The 19,617-nt window shown below is 42.9% G+C and overlaps 1 protein-coding gene across 5 annotated transcripts in view; it reads right to left on the reverse strand.

Moving 5' to 3' along the window:
- Positions 1–19,617, reverse strand: part of SLC34A2 (solute carrier family 34 member 2) — a 60,392-nt gene that overhangs the window by 28,763 nt on the left and 12,012 nt on the right. Inside the window, exon 1 of one of the 5 annotated variants that reach the window (XM_073342356.2) lies at positions 10,547–10,768. The exons of the other annotated variants lie outside the window; for them this stretch is intronic. Coding sequence (XP_073198457.1) covers positions 10,547–10,588 — 42 coding nt within the window. The 5' untranslated portion in view covers positions 10,589–10,768. Of the gene's footprint in view, positions 1–10,546; positions 10,769–19,617 lie in introns of those variants that run through there. 5 annotated transcript variants of the gene reach the window in all.

The following is a 19,617-nucleotide window of genomic DNA, read 5'->3' on the forward strand; positions in this document are numbered from 1 at the left end:
GTTATGATTTGAATTAAAACCTCATTCAAGCTGATGTGTGAATATGCCCATCATTTAAGAGACTTTTAAGAGACAGTTAAGAAGTCACACCTAAAACAAGATCTAACAGAGTCTGCCCAGAAACTAACACCATGGGGGCAAGGGGTTCCACTGGGTATTGTGACTGGGGGGAGGTATGGGAGGATGAGGGAAGGGAGAACATACAGAAACTGAGAACACACAACAACGGAGAGAGGCAGAGGCAAAAAGCAAGAAAGCGAAGCAATAGCCTGTGAGCATGGTGTGACCCTGGGTAAAGCTAGAGATAGAGCTTTTGGATCTGTTGGCTAAAGAGGCTTGGGGCTGTAATCTAAGAAACTGCTCCTTTTGTTCTTGGTTCCTCCTGTGTTTGGAGAAATAGGACTTAGTACATTACTTGTAAATAAACAAGATTGGGTAAAAGAGACAATCAGACTCCATCAATTTCTGGAAAATCCCCAGGGCCCCAAAATTTGACTAGCCACTTGGCTCAAAAAGGGGCAACACTGGTGTCCGCCTTGGGATCCAGTTTCCAAGGAGAAAGATTGTGAGCTGGTATTTCTGCTGAACCAAGATGGAACAAATAATGAGGATGCTTGCAAAAATCAGAAGTAGCCAGAAGAACTTAAAACAAGACCCGAAACAGGAGCTGGAAGCTTCACAAATGGAATTGAAGCAGCACCCGGAGGTTTGCCAGAAAGAAATGAAATCTCTGTGGGAGCAACAACTACAAAGCATCCAGACAGATTGGTCTGGACATGTCCGTGCTGGAATAGTGATGAGGTGACCAGCAATCTGACTGGCATAGACCAGCATTTCTTCTATGAAATAGTGGAGGCTAAGCAAGCTTTAGCCAAGCTTCAATTTGCCAACCAAGATGAGCTGCAGCAAGGACTTATGGAGCTAAAAATTCACCTCTGGAAGTAAATCAAAGGGTCACAGACCAGTGGAAGGCAGCAACCTGGAGAGAATTGAGCTACCTAGCACACTTGGTTAAGATTGGACATTTACAACAGCTTTCTACCCCATTTGTAACCTACAGAGACCTAGGGGGAGAGGTCAGGCTGTCTCAGCTCAAATAAGGCAAAATCTTTGAGGAAAAAAAACTCCCGGGGAAGCTTTTTTGGCCCAGTTCAACCTTGTAGCTGAATGGCTGAGAGGAAGGATAGAAAGGAGGGTTACTAGCAGCAAACTTGAGAGACCCAGCTCTGATTGTGCTTTAGAACTTACTGTAACAATGCTGGTTCTAGCAGGACCCAACTGAGAGTGCCAATTCAGGACAAATTGCTAAAAGCAGGGCAGTTACAGCCCAAGGCTAGGGTTTCTATGCACACCAAGGCAAACCAAACCAGCCAAACAGAGAAGACTTTGATTTTACCCCACTGGCTAACCACAAGTCACACAAGCAATTCCCTTAGACACTCCAGTTTCCCAGTATCACCACCAGTGCCACTCGTTACGGGAACAAATGGTTATGAAAACCAATACCCCAGGAAAAGAAAAAAGGTTCTCTTGATCCCAAAGCACCAAGCCCCAGACCCAGGTCAATATACAATCAGATCTTACCCCACAAATCACGCTGTTGCCAATCCTTTAGAATCTAAAATCTAAAGGTTTATTCATAAAAGGAGAAAGATACAGATGAGAGCTAGAATTGGTTAAATGGAATCAATTATATACAGTAATGGCAAAGTTCTTGGTTCAGGCTTGCAGCAGAGAGAGAATAAACTGCACGTTCAAATCAAGTCTCTGGAGTACATCCAGTGCTGGGATGGGTCATCAGTACTTTGTTCAGTGACTTCAGCGTAGCAAAGTTCTCCAGAGGTAAGAAACAGGATTGAAGACAAGATGGAGGAGCTGCAGCAGCTTTTTATATTCTCATGCCGTGTGGTCTTTCTTTCTTTGTTCCAAAGACAAGCAGTCCATCAAATGGCCTGGAAAAACCTCAGAGTTCTGTCCATAGGCATGTCCCTGCATACCTTGCTGAGTTACAAGGCATGTCTGCCTTCTCTCAATGGGTCAATTGTATAGTTGATAGTCCTTAATGGGCCATCAATCAGGCTAGGCAGAGCTGACACCAACTTATCTGGGGTGTCACCGAGAAGCATAGCGTAAGTTTGAAATACAGTCAGTATTCATATCTTTACCTACAAAAATGATACACACATATAGACAGCATAATCATAACCAGCAAACCATAACCTTGTCTTAGACACCTTATTTGACTCCCTTTATACAAGCTTTGGTGCCACTACAGGACTTTGGTTGCAACAATGATCTATACGGTCCCAGCTTATGTCAATAACGTCACAGCCCCAACGCAAAATTGATTCAGAAAGGGATGACACAAACATCACTGACTGCATCCCAAGAGCTTCCTATCCTTGGTTCTGTCTTACTACAGCGAGTATTGGTGTATAACAGAAGTGGTTTATCAAAGTCATGTTCAATAACATGATTGAATCTCTTTACAAATTCAAGGTAAAACTTGGTTAGAACAATAGTGGATTGGATCTGCTTTTGCAGCATGGTTCCTGTCAGTCTCGTGTGATCTTGCCAAGAGCTAAAGAACATAGCTACTTTATTCATACAAAAAGAAAAGGAGTACTTGTGGCACCTTAGAGACTAACCAATTTATTTGAGCATAAGCTTTCGTGAGCTACAGCTCACTTCATCGGATGCATACTGTGGAAACTGCAGAAACATTATATACACAAATATAATTAGATTAGACAGATATAATGTTTCTGCAGTTTCCACAGTATGCATCCGATGAAGTGAGCTGTAGCTCACAAAAGCTTATGCTCAAATAAGTTGGTTAGTCTCTAAGGTGCCACAAGTACTCCTTTTCTTTTTGCGAATACAGACTAACATGGCTATTACTCTGAAACCTGTCTTTATTCATACAAACTCTGGCAAATGTTTGGAACCCAATTAACATCGAGTCAATGTAGCTATTAATGTTGTCCATAGTACAGGAATCTTGGCATTTAGCCGTGAAAGCAATGTGGTACTGTGCCTCAGTTTCCCCTTTCATACAGCACATCAGGTTTGGAATGTCTTTTTCCCTGTGAAAAGTGTCAAGACGGTTTATAGGCATTAACTTTGCATCATCAGTATTACAAGGCCTTTTAACATAAAGTGTGTTCTTATGTATCACTTTTAACGTATTCAAGGGTTTTTTCAAAAGATTAGGCACATTGTACATCTTTACAGTTCTTGGTAATAGCAACACATTAGTTACAAAAATTACCATAAGCAATAACAACAAATTCAAGTCCATCTACAGTCAGGTTTGACTTGCCACACCTCTGGCTCAATACCATTGGGGTTTGGGCCTTTTAGGGTCAGCCTGTGGCTTCCCTTTGCAAAATTAATGTCTCTCTTTCCTCCTTGACCTGAAGGATCAAGCCCTGATTTCCCTTGCTTAACAGAATTCACTGGCTGATTGGGTGCGCTTTCTCTGCTAAGGGCTAAATATTAGCAAGTCTTTATTCTCCCAGTCAGTCAGGTAATTTGCATTCAAACAGACAGGAGCCTGTTCACCAGTGTTCAGATCCTTCACTGCTACCAATTCCAAGGCTGGACTCTGTCTTAAAGAGAAATCATCCATTTTCACTGACAAGCTAGACTCAACGTTCTGTTGTCCTTCCCTTACCAACCTCTGATTCCACATGGAATTAGATGTTAAGTTCACTGAGAGACGACAAGTCATATCCAAAGTGTCTAGAGATGAGAGTTTACCTGCCATCCCCTGCATTCTCGAGAGATTAACTGCACAGCTGTTCTGCTCTGCAGACTCAGCTACCCAGTCTTCCCTCTGAACCTGAGACACAGACTGTCCACTTACAGAATCAGCATGGAGACATTCCTCTCTCCACAACCTTGTCTCCCCAACAAGCTGGCCAAACACAGCCACTTCCTTATAGGACTGTTCAACTTTCTTAACAGCTTTCACTCCATCTGAGACCTTCTCAAAGCTATCCACACTGGATCTTTCAAAAGGAAAGTCATTCACACATGTGGATCCATTCACAACAGAAAATTTCTGGCTGTTAGGAACTGAAACTTTCTTGATTACATCACTTTCACACCCTTCAGTTGCAGTAAACTGCTTGCACAGACTACCATGAGGATTCCTTTCCCCAGGAGCTTTTCTAAGCAGCAATTCAACCCTCACAGCAATTCTGCCTTTACCCTCTTCACCTAGGGCTTGCTCTAAAGGAACACTTCTCTGAGCAACAACAGACTCTTTCTGGGTCTCACTTACATCCAGAATCAACTCTGGCCCATCAGGCGGATTCCTTCACAATCCCCTTTCAGGCAAACTTCTAGACTTCCTAGATAAAAGGTTAGAGGCATTCTCCTTCCCTTTGCCACACACAAGCTCAGGAATCTTTTCCTTCTTGCTACACACCCTCAGTAGGTAACACAATCAAATCACCTTTCTGCTCTCCTTGTGCCCTGGCTAGGATCTCACCGTGATTAGACAGAGTTGCTACACCCTTTCCCAACAACACACTAGCAACAGGCAAAATACAAGCACCAGAATTGTCTGGTCTCTGGGATTTTGCATAGACACTAACTGGATGCGACCTAGTTACATGCCATTCTCCCTAGCAGACACAAACTTAGGACCATTCCCTTCCTGGGCTTTAGTTGAATCCAGAACTAACTCTGAGACAACTGCAATATTCTCAGCCATCACAGGCAGAAAGGCACCTTCTGTCTGCTCCACAGACAAAGAAGAGCCAGAGACACATTCTCCTTTACCAGACACACAGCTTGGGATCTCATTTCCCTTGTCCCAGCACACAGGGCTGTTCACAGACAACTGCTTGGAGCCTGGCGTAGCTCCCTCCATAAGCAAGTCAATACCCCGACAGACACAGGCACTTTCCCTTCACTGTCACAATTCTCCACACAGGTAACAGGTAAATTATAGGGACACTCATCTTCCACTATCCTTGCCTTCCCAAACTGCTAACTGGACAAAGCCATCAGCTCACAAGGCTGCCTAGGCTCATCCAAACTTTCCTTACCAGGCACATTGCCACTCCCAACAGATAAACTGCTGCTCTTCTCACTACACTCAGCTACTTCCAGCAAATCATAGAATCATAGAAACATAGAATCATAGAATATCAGGGTTGGAAGGGACCTCAGGAGGTCATCTAGTCCAACCCCCTGCTCAAAAGCAGGACCAATCCCCAATTAAATCATCCCAGCCAGGGCTTTGTCAAGCCTGACCTTAAAAACTTCTAAGGAAGGAGACTTCCTAGGTAACGCATTCTAGTGTTTCACCACCCTCCTAGTGAAAAAGTTTTTCCTAATATCCAACCTAAATCTCCCCCACTGCAACTTGAGACCATTACTCCTTGTTCTGTCATCTGCTACCACTGAGAACAGTCTAGAGCCATCCTCTTTGGAACCCCCTTTCAGGTAGTTAAAAGCAGCTATCAAATCCCCTCTCATTCTTCTCTTACGTAGACTAAACATCCCCAGTTCCCTCAGCCTCTCCGCATAAGTCATGTGTTCCAGTCCCCTAATCATTTTTGTTGCCCTCCGCTGGACTCTTTCCAATTTTTCCACATCCTTCTTGTAGTGTGGGGCCCAAAACTGGACACAGTACTCCAGATGAGGCCTCACCAGTGTCGAATAGAGGGGAACTATCACGTCCCTCCTTATACATCCCAAAATGCCATTGGCCTTCTTGGCAACAAGGGCACACTGTTGACTCATATCCAGCTTCTCGTCCACAGCTTCTCGACCCCTAGGTCCTTTTCTGCAGAACTGCTGCCGAGCCATTCGATCCCTAGTCTGTAGCGGTGCATTGGATTCTTCCGTCCTAAGTGCAGGACTCTGCACTTGTCCTTGTTGAACCTCATCAGATTTCTTTTGGCCCAATCCTCCAATTTGTCTAGGGCCCTCTGTATCCTATCCCTACCCTCCAGCGTATCTATCTCTCCTCCCAGTTTAGTGTCATCGGCAAACTTGCTGAGGGTGCAATCCACACCATCCTCCAGATCATTTATGAAGATATTGAACAAAACCGGCCCCAGGACCAACCCTTGGGGCACTCCACTTGATACCGGCTGCCAACTAGACATGGAGCCATTGATCACTACCCATTGAGCCCGACAATCTAGCCAGCTTTCTATCCACCTTATAGTCCAGTTACCCTTTTCAGGTTCACTTTTATAAGCTGTACTAGCCTATAATACATTACCCATCAAAAATCTACCCTTTCCTTCCTCAGTTGGGCTTCCACTTGACCATCCACTTTAATGTGCTCCTGAGAAACATTGTCCTGACCAATGAGTTCTGTGCTTGATCTAATTCCAGATTCACTTCTGAGACATTAGACAGATATTCAGAAACTTCATTCACAGACAAACTGCTTTTTTCCACAGACAAGCAGCTATTTCCCACCTCCTCCCCCTGGTCAGAGCAATATAACATACAAACATTGTTATAAACTGAAATTTCAAGAGGATACAGTTTCTCGATTGCTTTTTTGACTTCCAACTGAATTCTGGCAGTTTCTTGTCGCAGCTGGTGAACCCTCTCCTCAGCAGCAATCCTTTGCTTTCTCACCCATTGAATTTCTCTAGTTTCTGTTCATGCTCAAGTTGCCATTTGTTTGCTGCCTTTTGCATTCCACTTGCTTCTGCAGCTTCTGTAGCATCAGGTAAGGGCTGTGCTCCTGCCTCCTAATCACTGGCCATTAACAGATTTCTCAGTTCTTGGTTTGTAGCTTTCTTTCTAAAGCTTATCCCCTTTTCTGAACACAAATTTTCCGGGGCTTTTTTGCCAAGGCCCTCATATGCTGTTTGCTCACCCGTTGCAACTGCTCTTTAACCAACAAAACTCTCAATACCAAAATTCAAATTTGGATAGCTTTGGGTTTTGACCCAAAGCTTAATTGACCTGGTTCTGTGGATCCTAGCACGACTACGTCACTGTAACGATGCTGCTTCTGGCGGGACCCAACTGAGAGTGCCAATTCAGGACAAATTGCTAAAAGCAGGGCAGTTACAGCCCAAGGCTGGGGTTTCTATGCACACCAAGGCAAACCAAACCAGCCAAACAGAGACGACTTTGGTGTTACCCCACTGGCTAACCACAAGTCACACAAGCAATTCCCTTAGACACTCCAGTTTCCCAGTATCACCACCAGTGCCACTCGTTACGGGAACAAATGGTTATGAAAACCAATACCCCAGGAAAAGAAAAAAGGTTCTCTTGATCCCAAAGCACCAAGCCCCAGACCCAGGTCAATATACAATCAGATCTTACCCCACAAATCACGCTGTTGCCAATCCTTTAGAATCTAAAATCTAAAGGTTTATTCATAAAAGGAAAAAGACACAGATGAGAGCTAGAATTGGTTAAATGGAATCAATTATATACAGTAATGGCAAAGTTCTTGGTTCAGGCTTGCAGCAGTGATAGAATAAACTGCAGGTTCAAATCAAGTCTCTGGAGTACATCCAGTGCTGGGATGGGTCATCAGTACTTTGTTCAGTGACTTCAGTGTAGCAAAGTTCTCCAGAGGTAAGAAGCAGGATTGAAGACAAGATGGAGGAGCTGCAGCAGCTTTTTATATTCTCATGCCCTGTGAGAACCTCAGAGTTCTGTCAATAGGCATGTCCCTGCATACCTTGCTGAGTCACAAGCCTTCTCTCAATGGGTCAATTGTATAGCTGATGGTCCTTAATGGGTCATCAATCAGGCTAGGCAGAGCTGACACCAACTTATCCGGAAAAAGAAAAGGAGGACTTGTGGCACCTTAGAGACTAACCAATTTATTAGAGCATAAGCTTTCGTGAGCTACAGCTCACTTCCTCAGATGCATATCGTGGAAACTGCAGCAGGCTTTATATATACACAGAGAATATGAAACAATACCTATTCCCACCCCACTGTCCTGCTGGTAATAGCTTATCTAAAGTGATTTCCAGCACAAATCCAGGTTTTCTCACCCTCCACCCCCCCACACAAATTCACTCTCTTGCTGGTGATAGCCCATCCAAAGTGACAACTCTTTACACAATGTGCATGACAATCAAGCTGGGCTATTTCCTGGAACCCCGACCTGGGATATTCTATCTACTACCCAAGATCCATAAACCTGGAAATCCTGGGCGCCCCATCATCTCAGGCATTGGCACCCTGACAGCAGGATTGTCTGGCTATGTAGACTCCCTCCTCAGGCCCTACGCTACCAGCACTCCCAGCTACCTTCGAGACACCACTGACTTCCTGAGGAAACTACAATCCATCGGTGATCTTCCTGATAACACCATCCTGGCCACTATGGATGTAGAAGCCCTCTACACCAACATTCCACACAAAGATGGACTACAAGCCGTCAAGAACACTATCCCCGATAATGTCACGGCTAACCTGGTGGCTGAACTTTGTGACTTTGTCCTTACCCATAACTACTTCACATTTGGGGACAATGTATACCTTCAGATCAGCGGCACTGCTATGGGTACCCGCATGGCCCCACAGTATGCCAACATTTTTATGGCTGATTTAGAACAACGCTTCCTCAGCTCTCGTCCCCTAAAGCCCCTACTCTACTTGCGCTATATTGATGACATCTTCATCATCTGGACCCATGGAAAAGAAGCCCTTGAGGAATTCCACCATGATTTCAACAATTTCCATCCCACCACCAACCTCAGCCTGGTCCAGTCCACACAAGAGATCCACTTCCTGGACACTACAGTGCTAATAAACAATGGTCACATAAACACCACCCTATACCGGAAACCTACTGACCGCTATTCCTACCTGCATGCCTCCAGCTTTCACCCTGACCACACCACACGATCCATCGTCTACAGCCAAGCTCTGCGATACAACCGCATTTGCTCCAACCCCTCAGACAGAGACAAACACCTACAAGATCTCTGTCAAGCTTTCTTACAACTACAATACCCACCTGCAGAAGTAAAGAAACAGATTGATAGAGCCAGAAGAGTTCCCAGAAGTTACCTACTACAGGACAGGCCTAACAAAGAAAATAACAGAACGCCACTAGCCGTCACCTTCAGCCCCCAACTAAAACCCCTCCAACGCATTATTAAGGATCTACAACCTATCCTAAAGGATGACCCAACACTCTCACAAATCTTGGGAGACAGGCCAGTCCTTGCCTACAGACAGCCCCGCAACCTGAAGTAAATACTCACCAACAACCACATACCACACAACAGGACCACTAACCCAGGAACTTATCCTTGCAACAAAGCCCGTTGCCAACTGTGCCCACATATCTATTCAGGGGACACCATCACAGGGCCTAATAACATCAGCCACACTATCAGAGGCTCGTTCACCTGCACATCCACCAATGTGATATATGCCATCATGTGCCAGCAATGCCCCTCTGCCATGTACATTGGTCAAACTGGACAGTCTCTACGTAAAAGAATAAATGGACACAAATCAGATGTCAAGAATTATAACATTCATAAACCAGTCGGAGAACACTTCAATCTCTCTGGTCACGCGATCACAGACATGAAGGTCGCTATCTTAAAACAAAAAAACTTCAAATCCAGACTCCAGCGAGAAACTGCTGAATTGGAATTCATTTGCAAATTGGATACTATTAATTTAGGCTTAAATAGAGACTTGGAGTGGCTAAGTCATTATGCAAGGTAGCCTGTTTCCTCTTGTTTTTTCCTACCCCCCCCCCCCCAGATGTTCTGGTTTAACTTGGATTTTAACTTGAAGAGTGGTCAGTTTGGATGAGCTATTACCAGCAGGAGAGTGAGTTTGTGTGTGTATGGGGGTGGGGGGGATGTGAGAACCTGGATTTATGCAGGAAATAGCCCAGCTTGATTGTCATGCACATTGTGTAAAGAGTTGTCACTTTGGATGGGCTATCACCAGCAGGAGAGTGAATTTGTGTGGGGGGGTGGAGGGTGAGAAAACCTGGATTTGTGCTGGAAATCACTTTAGATAAGCTATTACCAGCAGGACAGTGGGGTGGGAATAGGTATTGTTTCATATTCTCTGTGTATATATAAAGCCTGCTGCAGTTTCCACGATATGCATCTGAGGAAGTGAGCTGTAGCTCACGAAAGCTTATGCTCTAATAAATTGGTTAGTCTCTAAGGTGCCACAAGTCCTCCTTTTCTTTTTGCGAATACAGACTAACACGGCTGTTACTCTGAAACCAACTTATCCGGGTGTCACCGAGAAGCATAGCGTAAGTTTGAAATACAGTCAGTATTCATAACTTTAACTACAAAAATGATACACACACATAGACAGCATAATCATAACCAGCAAACCATAACCTTGTCTTAGACACCTTATTTGACTCCCTTCATACAAGATTTGGAGCCACTACAGGACTTTGGTTGCAACCATGATCTATATAGTCCCAGCTTATGTCAATAATGTCACACTTACCCAAACTTTTGACATGTTGTTTGGATCTAGGCATCATCTTAGCTGGCCAGGGCACAGCTAGGAGCTGGAAGGAGAGGGAAAGAACCCTTACCTGAACTGGCAGGGTATCTGTGGAGACTTGTGTTCTTGGCATACCAGATATTACAGAGGCCTTCCAGGATACACTGGCATTGGACCAATTTGTAGATGTTCAACTGGACTTGGACTTGCTGATCAAGATCAGCAAAAGGAGACCAAAGACCCTCCAAGAGGCTGTGAAATTTTCCCATAGAACTTGAAGCTTTTCTTTCAATGGTGCACCAGAAGAGAAAGCAGCTGCTAGTGAGGAAGATGGAAACTGATTGTCATTAGCCCTGTAAGTACAGCTCTGAATCCAATCTATATGATGAAAGAGGGAATATAAATCTGGTACATGACAATATTGAATGATTAGAACAAATGACATATGTGGTTTGTAAAAAAGGGGAAATGGCCAATAATCCAAAAATAGGTCAGTTAAATTCTGGTACTGTGACAAAACTGGCCCAAAAAGAAGGACTATTATAAATTTAAGGCAGGTCAAGACAGAGTGTCTAAAGTGTCTAGTGAAAGCCTCTCTCCTGGACCAGGAAACAGGTGACACCAAGTTGAAGGAGCAAAGCTTATGGAGGTACAAAGATCAGACCAGAGTTTTGGCTTCATAGCCCAGATCTAAACAACAGTAAGAGGAGTTTGGCTATCGAGTGCATATTACAATCCGTGCTGTGTATAGGGATAGTTAACACAGACTCAGCCATAATGGTTATTAGACCAGAGATGCTAAAAAGGCTACCCAACTCCCCAGACAGTACCTTTCTAGAGATCTGCTCCTATTACAGAAAGTTCATTTGTCGGTTTCCAACTATTGCAAAACCACTGCATAGACTGCGTGAGAAAAGGAAACCATTTCAGTGGTCAGCAGTGTGATGTAGCATTTTCAGAGGTGATGGTGATGGTGCCTTTCTTGGCCTATTTCTTGGCCTTTCTCTTGTGATGGTGCCTTTCTTGGCCTATTCATGTTTCAAAACCCCCTTTCTATTGGACACAGATGCTAGTGCTTATGATTTGAGGAAAATATTGACACAAGAACATAAGGGACTTGAGCGGGTGGTAACTTATTATAGCAAAAATCTATGTTCCCCAGAGAGAAATTACTGCACCAACCAAAAGGAACTCCAGCAGCAGTTAAATCTACACAATGTTTTCCTCACTATTTGTATGGGAGGAAGATTATGGTCAGGACCAACCAATGCTTCCCTGCAATGGCTCTTTAGATCCAGGAAGTCTTTGGGACAGCTTGTCAGATGGTTGGAAAAACTGCAGTGTTAAGATTTCACACGCAGATGTGGCCATAGGCATAGTAATGTTCCTGCCTTGTCCAGATAGCCTTGTTGGGAGACTAATTTGAAAACACTGCCCCAAGTAGGAGAGCAAGGAATTAGTTGCTCAATGGAACAGGTCTGCCTCTCTTCCTCTAATTTGCAGAAGTGCCCAGTGTTCCCAGTTTATCCTCTGGAACAATGGGGATAGGGTTGCAGGAATGGAACCCAGGACAAACTAAAAACTTCCCAAAGAGAGGATTCTGATCTCATGATAGTGTGTAATTAGAAAATCAACGGGCAAACACAGCCACCCTGGAATGTGGTCTCCTCCCATATTATTATCACCATTAAAGCTTCCTGGTCACGGGGAAAGCCTGGAATTTCAATACGAAATATTGTCTAGAAGGTGGGAGAAAACAGCAGGTGATGGACACAGCTGTTTGTACCAGATATAACATCAGAACCTTCTTTTTCAGTGTGTCATGATCTTAATACTGCTGGACATTTTGGATTTGCAAAACCTTAGCCAAGAGAAAATTTCTATGGGGTAAAATGAAGGCAGGACATAAAAAGTTGGTGCAGGAAAGGTGATGCTTGCTTTACAAAGAAGGGTCCCCCTAAAACTGGGAGAGCCCCTTTGCAGCAGGATCTTGTGGGATGCACCAGTCCAGAGTATTGCGATTGATGCTCTTATGCTGTTGCCTGAGACAGAGGTGGGCAAACAATATTTGCTGGTAGCTAGAGATGATTTCAAAAAATGACCTGAGGTATATCCAATAAGAAATCAAGAGCTTGTGATGGTAGCAGGGGTCTTAGTGAAGGTATTCACTAGATTTGGATCCCGAGTGAGTTACAGAGCAAGGGAGAAACTTGGAATCCAAAGTGTTTCAACAGGTTTGTGAGATTCTAGGCATCCACAAAAGCAAACCCACAATCTGATGGGATGGTGGAGGGATCAATAGGACTTTGGAGGTTCAGCTGGCTACATTTGTAGAGCACCACCAAAGGGACTGGGCCCAGCATATTCCATTCCTTTTGATAAAAGAAAAGGAGTACTTGTGGCACCTTAGAGACTAACCAATTTATCTGAGCATAAGTTTTCGTGAGCTACAGCTCACTTCATCGGATGCATGATGATGTAGCTCACAAAAGCTTGTGCTCAAATAAATTGGTTAGTCTCTAAGGTGCCACAAGTACTCCTTTTCTTTTTGTGAATACAGACTAACATGGCTGTTACTCTGATTCCTTTTGATGGCATACAAAATAGCAATGAGAGTACAAAAAGTGTTCCCCATGTTTGGGCATGATCTATGGACCCCGGCAAACCTCTAGTATGGAGTTCCTGAAAAGGAACAAAGGGAATGGAACCCAAAACTGAAAAAACTCACACTTTTGCTGGAGAAAATTTGAGGATAGCCTCTGATAAAATGAAAAGCTTCTGTGGCATCATGGCATATAGAGAATCTTTTAGAAGCAAGGACCTAGTCTGGTTCCACATTCCTAGAAGAAAGGTAGGACCCCTAAACTGGATAAGCCTTGGGATGGACCCTATAGAGTACTGTCCCAAATAAACAAAGTGGAATACAGGATACAGTTGGATCCCAGGACTAAACCCAAAGTTATCCAGAAGGACCATCGAAGGCAATATAAGGGAGATAGGATTTCAGCAAGGTTACTCTCCAATTTGGAGAATGTAACTGTGGATACTGAGGCTGGGAATGTTGTGACAGTAATGAGTCCCATACCCAGACAGAATGGGCAGGGACTGTCACTGCCAGCAGTTCCACAGAAACAAATGACACACCTCAGGAGCACACTGAAAGGAAATCCATGGAGAAAAAAGCCCCCTAACAGATTTGGGTGGGAATAAAATTTTATGTTGGTGAAGTGAAACTACTCTGACAGAAAGACACTGTAAATAGTTATGCTTGGATTTAGTCTTGGGACCCAACTGCATTCTGTATGCCACTTCATTTATTTGGGACAGGCCTGTCTAGGGTCTATCCCAAGGATTATGTAAATAGCTACGCTTGTATCATTTGTAATAATTTGTGTTAAATTGTTTGTTTTCTTCCTATTTGGAATGGGTTATTGGATAGCACCATTTTAGGCCTCATTGGGAAGATGAGTAAAATGGAGCTGAGGGGTGTTATGAGCTGAGTGAATGCTTGTTATGGGCTGAGTTAAAACCTCATTCAAATGGATGTGTGAACAAAGCCTTCATTTAAGAGCATTGTAGAGACATTTATGGGGCCACAAAGTCTAAAACAAGGCCAATAAAGTCTGCCCAGAAACAAGTACCATGTGGACCGGGGGATTCCACGGGGTATTGTAACCAGGTGTGTGTGCGCGCAAAATGGTCGGGAGCTGAAGGAAGGCACAACACATACAAACTGAGAACACAAAAGAACAAAAAGAGTAGCAGAGGTGAAAAGCAAGAAAGCCAAGCAATATCCTGTGAGTATGGTGTGACCTGGGAAAAGCTAGAGAGAAAGCCTCAGGTTTGTTGGATAAAGAGGCTTGGAGCAGTACGCTAAGGAACTTCTTTTGTCCTTGGTTCCTCCTGCAATCAGAAAAGGAGGACTTTGTACATTCCTTGTAAATAAATAAGATTGCACAACGAGAATACCAGACTCCATCAATTTCTACGTCCAACTGGAACAGCCTCAAGACCCCGAAATTTGACTAGCAGCTGGGGTTGAAAAAGAAGCAGAGAATATGATTTCCTCTCCCTATTTGTAAATGTATTTAGTTTTGGCTGCTACTGAAGCAAAGAATGTCACACTTTCTAAAGTTTAAGTTTACAGGTTGTTTTAATTCTTCATTCATTTTGCCTTCTGTAGAAAACAACTTAAATTACTGCTGTAACTTTTTCTCTATTTTCTGGTGCTTAACTGTGTAATTGTAGTCCTGAAATAGTATTCCAATGTATGGATCTGAAGAGGGACCTGCTATTTTTAGTGTTGGCTGAATATATGAGAATTACAACCCTGCTTTCTCCATTTCCATTAATCTTTCCAGGATGTTTATTTTAGAAGCCAAATCATAGGGCCCATTTGTGCCATTCAGGCACATTCCTATACTCTGGGTGCTGATCAGGGTTGGGTCTTGTCTTCACCTGCAGTTTAACTGTTTTTAGCATTGGTTCAGCCACATCTGTTGCTGACAGCTGTTTTTAACAAAGGCTAAATTACTGCATGTAAATAAAGCTTCAGTGTTATAAACATCTGTACAGACAGTTACCACCACGCTTAATTTGTAATGAAAGAGGTGCCAGGGCATAAGCAATTAGGTGCAGGGACTCAACAATTTTTTACATTAATAACTGATGGAACAAGCCCAGAGGTGCCAGGGCTATGAACTGCCAAGCCTAGAGGTGCCAGGGCTTGGTCCTGACACAAATTAAGCACTGGGCAGTTACAATTATAGCATGGATATAAGAAAAGAACCATGGTAGAGCCCTTCTAGCAAAAAAATGGCTAAATATTGTTAACGTTTGAGCCTTTCCTTTGACCAGGCCCTTTACAAAGTAAGGATATTCCAGAAAGTTGTTCTCTAAAGGCTATGTATGTAGGAAATATTTGCTAAAAATATCAGTTGGCTGCTACCATCAATTCATCTCCAACTGTGGTAACACTAATGAGATTATTAACATGGACAAAGCTGTGGAGGCCACTGGAATTTTAAGTTCTGTATTGTATAGACCTGCTCTGAGCCATTATACAACTCAGGGATAGATCTACAAAGGGATTTAGGTGCCTAAATCCAGAAATCAGATCCTCAAAACCCCTGTGGAGTTGCCCCCTCACCCTGTAAGTGCCTAAATTCTTTAGCTGTCTAAATTTGTGCCAGCAAAGTTCTCTGGGTGCCTAAATTTCTGCTGGTGGACACGTGTAAAGCCACCTCTGCCCTGAGGCTCAGCACCAAGCTCACATATAAACCCTGGCTGGAGTCTGAAACTAGATGTTCCCCTGCCTATACTGCCTATAGAGCCAGATCTGGTCCAGATCAGGGCCCACATCAGAGGAGGAGATGGTGGTGCTTCTTCCCCCCTTCTATTCAATATCCCAGTTGTTAGAGCACTCATCAAGGATGCAGGAAAACCATGTTCAAGTCCCCACTCTGCCTGTTCCCCCAGTTCCCCTGTCTCCCTGGGGAGTGTACTAACCACTGGGCTAAGGGGTAGGTGTCACGCAATTGCTCCTGTTGAAACTATTTCACTTTGTATAAATAATTAAATGGTCATTGGGCCAGAGAGATAATGAGAATGTCTTGATAGCCCAGTAGCTAGGGCACTCATGTGGGAGGGAGGAGAGTCAGTTTCCAATCCCTCCTTCAAGGGCTATTTGTGTTCAACATTGGCTGAGGGAGAAAGTCACAGACAGTCACCGCCTTCTATAGCCAACAGGAGAGTGGGTTTGTGTGTGTGTGCAGGGGGGGAGAGAAAACCTGGATTTGTGCTGGAAATGGCCCACCTTGATTATCATACACATTGTAAGGAGAGTGATCACTTTACATAAGCTATTACCAGCAGCAGAGTGGGGTGGGGGGAGAGAAAACCTTTTGTAGTGATAAACACCCATTTTTTCATGATTTGTGTGTATAAAAACAAACATCTTCTGTATTTTCCACAGTATGCATCCGATGAAGTGAGCTGTAGCTCACGAAAGCTTATGCTCAAAAAATTTGGTTAGTCTCTAAGGTGCCACAAGTACTCCTTTTCTTTTTGCGAATACAGTCTAATAAGGCTGTTACTCTGAAACCGTTCTATAGCATAGTATCATGACATTCATAAGGAAAACGTTCTCCTCCTCCCACACTGTTCAGGAAAATTATGGTAATATCCTGATAGCAACAACTGTGCCTTTACACATTTGTTATTAGTCAAGTTTTAACAGTAGTGTAGACATAGCAACTCGGAGGGCACACAGAAAATGGTCTTTACACAGCTGGAAAAAACACTCTTGCTTGTTTGAACAGTGTGTTTTCATTTGCCTGGAGCCATTCTCATAGTCCCATGCATGTCAGAACAACCCAGTCCTGTTAGACAAGCTGCATTAGTATATGTTAACTTCAGCATTAAAACAGCTTGCAACAAAATTGCTTAGCAATAGCAGCCCTCTAAAATTTAAATGCAAACATTAAAAAAAGTGTCTAAAATCCAGGTTTAGGGTTGGACTGGCAGCTTGTTTTCACCACCCATCACAGGTTCTATCACCTACAAAATACATTTAAAACTGTTTTGCTATATCCAAATTCAAGGAGTAACTCAAGGATTCGGCCTCCCCTATTACTGAGGTAACATGAAAATGAGACTGGGGTGATCTCCAGAGGCATGAAGGGTTGAAAACTCTACTTGGTGAACAACCTCTTTCATCCCACTAAACAAGAAATCTTCTAAGATCAAGAATTTGGCAGAACACATTTTCATAATGAGGATGCCTCATAACACTAAGGTGTCTGGAGTTCCACAGGTACATCATTTATTTTTATTATTGCTTTTTTATGTTATTATTTCATTATCCTGAAGCACATTGAGCAAGTTGGGGTCGGGAGGAGTGAAGGAGGGAGAAGGTGGCAGAGGAGAGGTGCTATATAGCTAAATATATACATAAAAATATTAAATTTGATGTCTGATCAATGTCCAAGATGGAGAATACAACCTGAATACCCTAATTCCTTGAAGTAACTGCCCTCAGCAGCTGTTTCCAGGAAGAATATTACAGTAGCAGCCAACTCTGACTGCCTGATGTTATCAAGGGTCTCTGAAAATAGAATCATGTAGAGGCTGGACTTCTTAAGTGTTACCAAAAGATGTACACTTCCCCCATCCCTAACCTCTAGCTAAGTGAAACAGAAAGCATCTGAGCAAGTAACTTTCAGCCACCAGACAGGCTGATTAACAGAATTCTGGCCCACAGCTACCCACAAGTTGATTTAATAAAGGTCTTTTCTCATTCAGATGCAGAATGTAAATACTATCACTGCAATATTCACTTCCGAGTTTACTGTCTTCCCCAAGGGTAAGCACTGAAACTTTGGAAACAATATTTCAAAGAAAAAGTGGACACTGCAGAGAAGCTGAAACCTAGTGTCGCAGGGCCTCATCGTCCACTTCCTTGGCCCTTATGTTATTTACACCTGTGTAAAGTCAGTGAACACCTCCATCACCACATCAAAATAGTAGCAGTTTATATCTGTTTTGCACAGGTACAAATGCCTATAAAAAGGGTAAGGGAATGGAGAATCAATTCCACTGTCCTTAACATAGTAATTTACTTTAGTCATGATTTTCAGTGCTACTTTGAGAGGCTCCCACCTACAATGATGCAAGCACTGAAATGGAAAAGATTTCTTTTTTAAAGTAATATGTCAAAAAAGATTCTTTGCACAGTGTATGAAAGTAATATTTCCAAGGTATGAAATCTAATGCTGATGCAAGCTGTGATCCAATCTGTCTCAGTGAATCTTGCAATATATCCTCACAAGTCATAAGCATATGATCCTATAGTTGTAACTCTTGCTTCTGGTTGTGCCCACTGTGTGCTAATTGCTTTCCAAATATAAACGAAGGCAAAGTCCCTTCCTTAAAGAGCATAGAGCATTAGGGTGACCAGATAGCAAATGTAAAAAATCAGGACGGAGGTGGGGAGGAATAGGTGCCCATATAAGAAAAAACTCCCAAAATCGGGACTGTCCCTATAAAATCAGGATATCTGGTCACCCTATAGAGCATCAGAACAAAAAGTGGAATATTTTAAACCAACATTGAAATACGAGTGGCCCATTGGCATATGCCAGCAAAGGCTGAGCCCACAGTTTGCATGGAAACTTACAGTGCTACAATCACAAAAATTCAACTCTCTGATGAATAACTTGAGCAGCACTAGGCACCATGGAATTATCCTGTATTACACTGCCAAGTGTCTCATTAAACCGCTTCCACATTTTCTGTGTGGTAGAGCTAAACTTTCAGTAGTTTTCAATTCTACAGTAAAAGCAGTCACAAGTCTATTTATTTTGCTGGACTTAACACAAGGAGATATAAACTACCAATTGCCATGTGTCTACAAAGCATTGTTTGTACCTTTCCATCCATGACAGTACAGTGAAAGGGCAAGCTGTACTTGAAACAAGTACTGGAAAGCAGTAAGGTTTAGAGAAATCAAAATTACAGGGGAACGGGATAAAGTAAAATTGAGATGAAATGCTGGTGTGGAGGGGGGGGAAAGGGGCTTTCTCTGTAGAGAAAGTACCACTACCTTCATATGCAATTATTAATAAACACAATGAACAGCTAGACTATCATACATGTAAATTCTTTCCAGGTCTTTCATATTGTTTCCAAGGCAAGATATGGAAAATCTGTTTCATGCAGGCTGTTCACGCTTTCTTCTAAGTATCCTCTTTTTTTTAACTTTTCTACATATACACAATACTTTATAGTCACTCACCATGCTGTAGAGATTTTTAGTTTTAAAAATGGCATTTTTTACAGCTAGTCTGATATTCAGTGCTAACTATGTGAATCAATACTATTTCATCACCTAAACATCTTAGTAGCAAGTATGCATTAACCCTTGTCAGCATACACTCTGAATAAATATTGAATATTTCTTTAAAATCTATAATCTGAGATAAAAGTTAAGACTTGTAAAGACAGAGGGGGCCAGATTGTCAGACAGCGTAAATCGGTGTAGCTCCATTAACTTTATTGAAGCGATACCCATTTATATTAGCTGTGGATCTGGTCCAAGAGTCTGTCACTTTGCTGCCCCATTCCCATAAGCGTGATAGAACAGGTAATAATTTAAATACATGC

The sequence above is a fragment of the Lepidochelys kempii genome, chromosome 4 (genome assembly GCF_965140285.1).
Source record: "Lepidochelys kempii isolate rLepKem1 chromosome 4, rLepKem1.hap1, whole genome shotgun sequence".
NCBI lineage: Eukaryota > Metazoa > Chordata > Testudines > Cheloniidae > Lepidochelys > Lepidochelys kempii.